The sequence below is a fragment of the Durio zibethinus genome, chromosome 16 (genome assembly GCF_047325235.1).
Source record: "Durio zibethinus cultivar Kanyao isolate XHJ-2024 chromosome 16, ASM4732523v1, whole genome shotgun sequence".
In the NCBI taxonomy this organism is placed as follows: Eukaryota; Viridiplantae; Streptophyta; class Magnoliopsida; order Malvales; family Malvaceae; genus Durio; species Durio zibethinus.
The window spans coordinates 175865-187893 of record NC_143177.1 but is presented as its reverse complement, the minus strand read 5'-3'; the positions used below and the strand labels follow the sequence as shown (position 1 = coordinate 187893).

At 31.6% G+C, this 12029-nt stretch overlaps 1 protein-coding gene across 1 annotated transcript; it reads right to left on the bottom strand.

Moving 5' to 3' along the window:
- Window positions 1-1812: 1812 nt before the first annotated feature.
- On the bottom strand, window positions 1813-5856 carry LOC111293658 (putative receptor-like protein kinase At5g18500). Its single transcript, XM_022886507.2, has 8 exons — window positions 5601-5856; window positions 4265-4910; window positions 4053-4157; window positions 3741-3863; window positions 3486-3656; window positions 3162-3291; window positions 2632-2844; window positions 1813-2407 (listed from the first exon to the last, which is right to left on the bottom strand). Exons 1-8 carry the CDS (start codon window positions 5695-5697, stop codon window positions 2282-2284), a joined length of 1611 nt encoding a protein of 536 aa, XP_022742242.1. The 5' UTR covers window positions 5698-5856; the 3' UTR covers window positions 1813-2281.
- Between the last annotated feature and the right edge of the window lie 6173 nt (window positions 5857-12029).

The following is a 12029-nucleotide window of genomic DNA, read 5'->3' as shown; positions in this document are numbered from 1 at the left end:
TTGGTTAATAGTACTACAAGTAGAATGGATTTAAACCCTTACTATTAGACATCATTAATGGAAATCTAACTTTGAATTAGTAACCTTTAATTACAAAGTTTAATGAGTAAAAATAAGCTATTGTTATATGTCTATTAAACACTAGTAAAATTCATTCAAATTTTAAAAACTAGTGTGATCCATTGCGTAGAGAAAATGGGTTTTTATGCTCTTACTAAAGTTTTAAATGTCTAAAGCAATGGAGACATAATGAAAACTTTATCTATATAAAGATAGAAGAGGTGTTGCTTCAACAAGAAGAATTATGGTCTCTCTTGTAAATGTTTATAAATAGGATAAGTACATGGTTATAATAGTGCTAAAAATGATTATAAACCTTTGACAGAAGAATAAATAAGTATTATATGTGTTATATTTTCAATTCTTACATTAGGAGTTAAGGTTTAATCTGTAAAAACCATCAACTTTGTTAAAATTCTAATATATATACACTAATTGAAGGTTTAAATCAAGAGATATCTTCTTGTATTCATAATATTTATTTGTGTGAAAAGAAAAAAATTAAACACCAACATTCTAAACTAATAGAAGATTGTTAGTAGTTTAGAATATAGTGTATCTCACATTGGATAGAAAGATTTAATTATTGATAAATAAAATTAATTTTTGTATTAATTTTATTCATATTTTAAATAATTATTTTTTAATAGAAACAATTATCATATGACAAATGATCAAAACTATTTGAATATAAATAAATTATTATTCATGCCATAATTATACAAAAAGTCATAACCATCTGAATAGATATTTATGTTTGTTCATTTATTACAAATAAATTTTTCAATATGATAATTTTCACAACTTCAGATTGAAGAATTTGAGACTTTATTATATCCTAAACATATAATTACCTTTTAAAAAGTGTTCTTCAGGCCTCAAAATTAAAATTTTTATCTATTATTTCTTTTCTCTTATTTATTTTTTCTATTAGTTACAACCAACCACATGACAGTATTAGGTATATGTTATATATTCACTTATATTAAAATAAGTTTTATAATTTTGTATTCTTAAATTAAATTACTAAAATTAAAACTATTATTTAATTTAAATTAATAAATATATATTTATTCCAACGTAAGTCTTAACATTTTTTTATCTTTAAATCAAAAATTAACACATAACTAATTTAAATTAAAATATTTTAATCCACTTACACAGGTTAAGTTTGACATTTAGAAAGACTTGCTTAATTAATTTGGGTTAAAATATTTTAATCCACTCAAACGAATAAAAATTTACACTTGGAAAAACTCGCAAAATGGACAAGTTCGGAAACTGATATGGAAATGGTCCCGTCATTGGGCCTAAGACCATGTTTTCAATGCCATCCCATGAACATGGACGTCATGTGCACTTCCTGTAGCCCTCCCCCGCAAATGAAATCATCACATTAGCTGGCTGTCACATAGAAAACATTCTGTTCTTGTCCCCTCACTGACGGAACAAAAATGTCTAGGTCTAACTTTAATGTGAAATTGATAATTAGCGGGCCAGTGCTACTGTTCAATTCAGTGAGTTGACCACAAAAACTGCTTGGGTTTGGGTTTGGGTTTGGGTTTGGTTTTGAGTTAGGACCAGAAAAATAGTACATCTGCTGCGACTCCCACCACAAACAATAGTTTTTTGACTCATTTGTATTCTGCACATGGCAAACGCAAACCCACTCCGGCACATGAACCCCCATAGGTGATGCACCATTGTCATAATTTTCAGCTAGAATTATTGCTACCTCAGCAGAAATGCACTTCAAGTTCCAAATCAAAACCTCAACCTGCTTTAGTATTTCAACAATGCTTACACAACTATCACACGGAAACAAGTGTAGAGTACTTGCCATCCCTGTACTCACATAATCAGATTTCTTACCAGCATTTTTCTTTCATTTTCTCCATTAGAGCAACAAAAAATTCATAAAACTAACTACAATACCTAAACCAAATGAACGGGGGAAAATTATATAGAATTCATATAGATATGTACAGAAAATCTAGTGGCTGCGGTGTCTCATGGCAATGCCATTTCCGGACACAAACTAATCTTCTCTGGAATCTAGAAGTAGATATGCAATTCAAAGCTCCAAAATCCATCAGTTGCCTGCATCTGAGGCATGTTTTCGATATCAACTATAGGCCACTTCAAGGCATCAGAATATTAACAAATGTGAGGATGATGGTTGCCCTTGTTCTCAGCAGCTAAAACCATTTTTCCACCAAGTCTAGGGGTTCTGGTGCATTCTGCTGTCCAGCCTTGAATCTGGATCATCACTCCTATCAGCATCAGAGTTTTTCCTCTGGGGATCAGCATCTGAATTCCCTGCCTGATTCCTTCGGCGTCTTCTATCCTGAAAATTTCATCCAGGATACATATTAGGAGTCAAGTTACAGACCATAAACTCCTATCAGACAATTTATTGAAAAGCAAGAACTCGCTATCCTCTAGCATGGTACTTCAAGCATTTGGGTATTATCATCATTTTGTCAGAAATTCAACGCAACTTCCACAAGTTTAAGTAACAAAGCAAAGTAATTATGATTAACTGAATATTGTAAAGTATCAGAATCAAACCTCTCGAGGAATAGGATACTCATCTGATTCAAGCATGCGCACAACCTGACTCATCTTTGGTCTTTTATCAGCATCAGGATCAACACATCTCAAAGCGGTCAAAAGAGCCCGTTTAAGAGCACTAGTTGATGGTCTAGTCTCTATGTTAGGGTCAGCTACTTCCTCTGAGCGTCTGAGTTGAACCATTATCTTTAGCCACTCAACCATATTTACCTGAGAGTTCATGGTGCAACAGATTTACATCAAAAGAACTTTGTGCTATGTCCTTAATAGTTGGACAGTTGGATAGGAAGAATCAATAAACACAAGCATCAGACATCATGAGATAATCAAGGCTGCAAAGAGCTTTAGAGTAATTTTAAGCAAATATGTTTCAGGCACATAGGAATTAAAGACTTCAAAGCAAACATCTATCTGGTACAAGTACAGAAGATGAAAGCATCTCATAACAACAAATAACTCCTCAGGATAAGCACAGCATATAAAAGCCTTTTTAAAACCTACACTAATAAAGAAATGTTCCTCTGTACCTCAGGCTGAGGGCGACCATAATCTACTGGGTATCTTCCAGTAATTGCTTCTAAGAGCACAACTCCAAAGCTATAAACATCACTCTTCTCATTCAGGAGGCCAGAGTTGGCATATTCTGGAGCAACATAACTGGAAAATCGAGCAAGCAGGAGAAAAAGACTAAATTAACCAATGATTTTTCAGCTTCTTCAATGATACAACTTACTCCTTAGGGTAAAAACAAAAAGAGGTGAAAACCCTAAACCCTAAAAAGGAGAATGAATGAACTAGTGAAAGTTGAAAAAATCAAGGCAGTTGATTGTAAAAGAAGGCATTATTCTCACCCAAAGGTACCCATAACTCTCGTTGTGATGTAACTTTTCCCATCTCCTAGCAATTTGGCCAGACCAAAATCAGATATCTTAGCATCAAAATTGTCATCAATCAATATATTACTCGATTTTATATCTCTATGCACAACTTTTGGTTCAATAGCCTCATGCAAATAAGCCAACCTGCAACATTTAATTTTGAGCAACAAATGAGATTAAAGCCAAGTTAAGCATTAACAACCAAGATTTAGTTAAAGGCAGACTTACGCCTTCGCAGTGCCAAGAAGAATCTTTATGCGAGCCTCCCAAGTAAGATATCCCTTGTGACACATATCTCCACGGAGCCATTGCTCCAAATTGCCATTATTGACATATTCATAAACCAACATCCTGGATTTTATAGCAGAAAATTTATAAAACATCAATAAAGATCTCTTTCCTTTCTATGCAAACTGGATTATAAGAACACTGACACATAGAGGTAACAATTCTTTAACTAACTCACATACAGGGAAACAAAGTCACAGCAGCCCCCTCAACTGCGCAAATCATAGGGGAGTGCATAAAACAACATTTTACCTTTGCGTGCCCTCAATGCAGTACCCAAGAAGTTGAACTAAGTTTTTATGCCGCACATGACCAATGGCTTCAACTTCCACCCGGAAATCCTTGTCAGCTTGTCCCCTAAAAATAAACATAGAATAATTATCAGCTAATCTTACAAGGTTTGGACAGCATAACACAAGCAAAAGCTTTAATCTTTCACAGAAATAAGCTTCTCCGCAACATACGGATTGTTAAGGAGCTTTTTGACAGCTACAGGGGTACCATTAATCAGATTGCCTCTATAAACGACTCCATATCCGCCATCACCAATAATATTATCCTTTGAAAACCTGTTAGTTGCAAGCTGTAGGTCTCTCAGAGTGAACCAATGACCCCAGCCTAGGTGCGAAAATTCAGGCAGGCCAGACAAAGGTGAAGGAGCAGTCAAAGGATGTGAAGAAGGCCTGTATGTGGAAAGTGGCCCAGTGCCTTCCTCTTTTCCTGGTTGAGATCCTTTAACATTTTTCTCCAAATGATTAAAGGAACCATACAGGCCACTATCATCTCCATTATCTACATTAAACAAAACATTCTCTGAATCTCGGTAACTGAATTTATTGTTAAGGGTGTTCAGACCATCCTTGTTCGCCGACACTTGGTCAACTCTTATCTCTTTAATTTCCTCTGAAACATAAGGTGCTTGCCTAAAAGGAAGAATGTCATTAGCCCTTCTGGATATCTTTCGGAAACTAAGCCACAGAGATATGCCAAGGATAACTAAAAAAACCACTCCTAAGCCAATAACAATAAGCACCCACAACTGCAGACCAATGTATGTTTTTGACAAAGTTCTGTTCAGATCAGATGCCATTTTCACCATCACCAAGATGCCTGAAAATGTTTAACTAAAAGAATTTAAAACCACAATCTGCATCTAATAATAAAAAACTGATCTATATTTTGCACTTATTCAAAATATTAATGGATTTATGACAATTTTCCAATCAAACCTCCCTTCTAATCACATAAGATATTAAACTGAATATACGTTCATAAAAAGAGGAAAGAAAAAACTATTGAGTTTCAGGGTAAAAGAATCACATCCAATACATGGTAGCATATCCCATATTTCACAGTAAACAAGTACGGTGAGAAAGCAAGTATTGAAAGACAAGGAACAACAGATTGATAAGAAAATCACACCTTCAACCACAATCAAGTTTCCCAAAACGAACCCAAAGAAAGACCCTTCAGCCACACAGAAGGTAAAAAGAAAGCAAAGAGTTTTCTTTAAATCAAAGTCCACCGACTACCAAAACTTTTTCAAGCAATAAACAAATATCAAAATCAAATAGAAATAGAAATACCATCACACTTCCAACCAACACCCTACATTTGACGAATCATCACACACAATGAACCATTCAGACTGAACCAGATATCATATTTCCAACGACAACAAAAAAAAAAAAAAACGAATTTCAAGCATTACTCGACAGGATCAATCAAAAAATAAAAACTTTGAGCATTAGATGCCAATAAACGCAATGACAAGCAAATGAATCAAAACAAAGTACAAACCTTGTTGAGACACAGCTGGTAAAAGGAAAAAAGAGCAAAGTTTACAACAGTGGGTGTTTATAAAGAAGAAAGGCGTAAACCTCAAAGGGAAGCACATTGAGGGGCTAGAAAACAGGGTGCTGCACCGCCAAAAGGAAAGTATTTTTCTAGGGTTTCCATGTGTCCAGGTTTCTGGGAAATGGGCTTGGATTTGGGGTATTGGGTGGTAAGAAGAAGATGTGGAGTTGTCAGAGTTAGTTAATGAGGAAAGACATAGATCATATTTTTTAAATAAAAATTTAAATAAATCAATATATTTATAAATTGAAACATCATACGTGTAAGGTTTTTTTTTTTTTACTGAATTATAATCTCTTATAAACTGTAAATACTATTTTCTTTCTACATTTTACTTTTTTTTATAAAGCATAATTTTTTCTACAAAATTTTAGAGCACGAAAGGTTTGTAAAGTGAATTATATTTAAAAGAATTGTTTTTTATCTTTAAAATTTTTTTGATTCTATAAGAATCTTAAACTTTGGAGTTATGGCGTTAAATTATAATACAACCTCCATATTGATTAGGCAAGCAAAATTAGTAGAATTCATATTAATAGGCTTTATTTTTATATGTATAGACCATAATTTATTCGGTCATTTTAATTTAGAGTCTTTTTATTATCAATTTTTTTTTTTACAAAGAAAAATTTGTTTGTCGTTATTGCATCATTTTCCTTTTTTTTTTTTTGTTTTTGGTAAGAGTATCATACATTTTGATGAACTCAAAATTTGAACTTGAGCTAAGATAAACCACATAATTAAGGACATCTTCGCTGACATAGCTTTCTCTATGACTAGGCCATATAAGACTTGATGTCACAGTCTAAGAATGAGCCATGAATCCTACATCAATTATGTACTAAAGTTGATCATAAGTTATAAGGGTTCACACCACTTTCTCCTTGTGAGGCACCTTTTGTAAGATAAAATCATGAGGTCAAGGAAGGGTCGAAATAGACAATACCTCATAAGGGCGTGAGCCATGATAGTTAGGTTGATCTGAAATGTCGGATAAGTCCATGCTTGATTCCTATCGTTGCATGAGCTTAGAAGTTAAGTTTCAGCCTGTGACAAGTGGTATCAGAGCCAGTTTTAGGGGTACTAACAATGTGCCACTAAGGATGGTGGGCCTTCATTAGAGTGAATGAGGATGTCACGATCTTAAGAAAGAGCCATGAATCTCACATTGACTGTGTATTAGAGTTGGTCATAGAATATAAAGGGTCACACTACCTTCTTTTTGTGAGGCACCTTTTATAAGACAAAACCATGAGACCAAGAGGGGATCGAAGTGAACAATACCTCGCAAGGTTATGAACCGTGATAGTTAGACTGATCTGAGATGTTGGATGAATCCATAACCGAGTTTTGAAGCCATATGAGCCTGGAGGTTGAGTCCGACCTGTGACTAAAGTTTAATATTTCATAAAGTTTGCAACGAGCATTAATCAACATGTGAATATTGCCTGTTTATGGACTTCTTTCATAAATGAATGAAAAGTCATACTTTTAGTTTATATTGTTGTTTACAATTTCTAATTATAGGTAGAATCTCTAATCAGAGATATATGCAATACAACTTTAAATGCATTTTATGAATTAAAAGTAAGTTGATTTTAAATTTCTTATGTCGTAAATAGCTTGTTAAAGTGAATGGCTTTTCTACTTGAATTGTTTATTTTTGTATCCAAAGCAATTGTAGATGGTATATTTTATATATTATTGAATTCTTATTATTTATGATCTTGAGCTAATAATAATTTTTTATTGTTTCAATCACTATAGGGGATTAGGTTTTTAGTGGCATTTTTTTTAACGTTTAGCAGCGTTTATAAATGCCACTAAAAGATTTGCGACGTTTGTAAAAAACATCACTCAGAGTGCTGGTTATTAGCGACGTTTTTGAAAAAAATGCCTCAATGTTAACGATATTTATATATGAAACACCACCATTTTAGCAGCATCTCTATCTTTGAGATGCCATTAAATTAGTGATATTTTTATAAGAAAAATATCGTTGCTTTGATAGGGTTTGTAACTGAAAACATCGCTACTTTAGAGGCATTTGTATCTAAAAATGTCTCTATATTAGCGATATTTTTTTCTTTGAGATGCCGCTAATTTAGTGGAGTTTTTATGAAAAAAATATTGTTGCTTTGGTGACGTTTGTAACTGAAAACGTCACTATTGTAGAGGCGTTTGTATCTAAAAATACCTCTATATTAACGGCATTTGTATCTTTGAGACGCCGTTAATTTAGTGACGTTTTTATGAGAAAAACGTCGTTGCTTTGATGGCGTTTGTATAAAAACGTCACTTAACTAGCGACATTTGCTGGTCAGAGCGTCGTTACTTTTAGTGGCATTTTATGATACAAACCTACTAAATTATTCATTTAGCGACATTGTTGACCACAAACACCGTCATTATGTAAAAATATTTTTTTTTTAATTTCTGTTAATAAATTTTATTTTCATTAAAGAGCTTAAATTCATAAACTGAAATTAATATAAACTTAATTCACGTTTAAATATGCATCTAATTAATATAAAGTTTAATAATTAGTATAATAACATTCAAATATTTTTAATACATTAACAAAATAAAAATTAAAATATATGACATAAATGACTGCATACATTTTGTTGGCTACAATTAATGAAGAAAAATTTTCACCTTGGTCACTAGCGTGCTTAAGAACCTACTGAATAATACCATACAAATTTTAACACTTCATTATAAGCTTTGTTTATATTTAAAAATTTAAATATTTACTAAATATAATTCCTGAGTTGGTAGAGCACCAAGATCATTTCCTAAAAATTATTGTTACATAAAATTAATAACATGATCGAATCAATCATGCAACTGTTGAAATTTTGTACGCTCTTGCTCCATTATAACATGTTTTTCTTCAAATTTGGTATGTACTTGTTCTCTTTCTACTTTCAGTTGCTGAAAACGTTATTGCATAATTTGCAACTCCCCTTTCATTATTGAAATATCTCGCGAAGACTGACTTGCTAAAAATATAATTTGTTGAGAGCTATATCCATAGTAGGTAGATGGTATTGAACCCAATCCAAGGCCTCGGACCCATCCATGCCTTTCTGTTTTAGCAACTTCTATGAATATCTGATTTTTCATTTCTTGCATGTTAAGAGAACCATCAGATGCTACTTCAATCTCAACAGCCAATTTCTCTTTTGCTTTTTCCTATGAATTTGTCATATACTACTATTAAATTTAATGATTAATTGATAATATGCTAAAAAGAGTAAATATTTACTTTCTGTTAAAATAGATGATACAAATTACCACAATTTTTTATGTTTCGATATTTATATAAGATCTGTCTTTTTTTATGTGTTATGCGAAAAAGTTTCATACATCCAATTGTACCCCCATCTCATTCTCTTATACAATAATATATCTTATTTGATAGGATACATATCAAGCGTAACTTATTCATGCATATCAAGCCTGTCAATCAAGTATTGATATTTCGAATAATTTTAATCTCATATATTTATATTTTGGCCTCATAACAACATAATAATCTTAAACATAAGCAAATAATAAAAGCATTTTCGGCTTTTACACATATCGATCATGAAAACCAAATTTAATTATTTTCTCCCAGTTTAATATCAAGGATTGAAGCCATTCAATATGTTGAAAGCCATCCAAAAGTTTAATTTGTATATTTGACTTTTATATGCATAAATAGTCCCAAACAGACATAAACAACAACTTTTTCTCCCATATCAGCCGTAGAAATCAAGTTCAATCAATTGGACAAGTTTAATATCAAGTATTAAAGCTATCCAAACTATTAAAATACAACAATAACAACAATTTTGTATTTTTACCTAAATATATGTAAACAATAATTTTTTCATACATATCACCTGTGTCAACTAAGTTCAAAACTTTCGATAAGTTTAATATCATGTAATGAAACTATCAAAACTATTAAAACAGAACAATAACTATTATTTTGCATATTTACCTTTTAATGATAGAAAAAGTTCATTCATTGAAATAAGTTTATTATCATAAACTTATTATTTCTTTTTTGCTTTCTTGCAAAACTTTTTGATCCACTTATATGGCTATATTTTTGTTGCTTTTTGCTACCAATCCCAATTTGTTCTCTTTTTTGTCATAAAAAATAATTGCGTATATGATAGAAATACAAATATTACCAACTCAAACTATAAAACACTTTCATTATTTCATTCTACTATACAAAGTTATAAACTAGTACCTCTCCTTTTCTTGAGAACCAAAATCTAACTAATTATTCATATTACCACCTAATCACATTACGGGGTAGATTTTTCATCATCGCCTCTACAATAGTATTTCGATCGAAATACTTATTCTTCAAACTATGCTTATAATCTTTCTATTTCTTTCCCAATGATTTAAGCACAAATAAAGTTGATATTTTAAGTACAAGTCTTGATTGTAATAATACAATAAGAAAAGTTTGAATAAGTAAACAAAATGTAAAATAAAAAATTTTTTATATCTAATTAATTATACTAATACCTCAATAAAGTTTAAAGCATCAACTTTAACTTTTTTTGGATCTTTATGCCATGTTCATAATGAATAGGCAATTTCATTCCATTATGGGCTAGCATGCCTAAAAATCTAGCTAATAGTTGAGCCTCTTCACCAATTGGTTACCTATCAGAGTTTACAGACACTACAATACACTCGTTAGGAGGTAGTGCAAACAATTCCTTCAAAGTTATCCGACCTTTGGTCCTCTGTTGACTATTGTTATCAACTGCAACAAATAAAAAATAAATTTGTAAAATCACAATACTTTTATCATTATACTCGAATTCTAAAATTAGAGTATATCATACATGCATTCAAATTTAAAGTATAATCAATTGATAGAGTACTATCTAAACCTGGACCTCTCGTATTGCCAGATCCAATATCAGTTGAAAGGTTAGAAGTGACAGAGTTAGATCTGAAGTACATTCATTTCCCTTCAAAGGATTCAGTCCATAACCAATATCTATAAGTGTCGCAGACGATTTTGAATTAATATCTCTAATATATTTTCCTTTCAACCTACTCCTCTACATTGTCGTTACCCTACATCATAAAAGCAAATATAGAAAAGATATTAGTTTAGAACATATATAAAGACATTGAGAAGTTAAGAAATCAAAACCTACGATATATAAAGAACATATCAATTTAATTAAATCAAAAGATAATGTATGATTTAGAATACAATAATTATACAATAGCGAATGTGACACTAATTACATACAATTATTTACTACATTATGTCTTAAACATTCGAATTACAAATTATAGATGCACCATTTCATGGTTTATAAATGTTTTCAGTAACATCTTCGCGGACCTACTGAGCGTAGGTACTGGAGATATTTTTATTCAAGTTTTGTTCAGTAAAAGGATAACATTCAGTTTCATATTCAACATCATCTTTGGTATCTAATCCCATATCAAATAAGTCTCTAGGTGTGTTTCGAAGCACAACAAACCAACCCAATTCTTTGGGATTTTTAGAGTAAAATACTTGTTTGACTTCAGACGAAAAAACAAAAGGTTCATTGATGAGTTGTTATCTAGTGTGAATTAATCGAGAAAAATTTACATGTGTAAATCTATACTGATTTTTCTTAATACCCTTCGTATTATTCACATCAACCCAGTCACACCGAAATAAGATAACTTTTCACTTGACATAATAATCCAACTCAATGATATCATTAATCATGCCATAATAGTCAACATTTCTCTCTAAAGGATTTGTGTCCTTAATACTAGCATGCTGGTAATTGATGAAGTCAAAAAAACTCTTGAATTTTGTGTACTTTTAAATCTCTCATGGGATTTAGTGTGAAATCTAAATCCATTTATGATGAAACCTTTGTATCATTTCCCAATTCGATTCGGATTTTGTGAAAGACACTTCATTTCTTCACTAACAAACCTTCCTCTCCAAACCTATAAAAGTAGAATTAAATATATATATGTTATTAATGTTATTTATACCGTAAGCATTTTATGTAGATTTCTCATAATGGGAAGTATGGCATTACTTATAGTTGCTCCTAACCATTCATGAAAGTTTTCAGTGAATAACTTATCAAGCTCTCGAGGGTTTGATCGTTGATAATATGCAGGATCTCTCAAATTATTTCTATACTCACTATAAAGCATCATGATAAAGTATTAACAAAAAAAAAGATAATAAATTATGCTTAATGTAATGAATATTTTTTTTGCTAAAAAACTTACGTGTGAAACGATTCAATTAAGTCATGATGAAAAAAAACATATCAATGTGCTTGTGCCCAAGATTTATCATCTAACTCCACCAATTCAGTT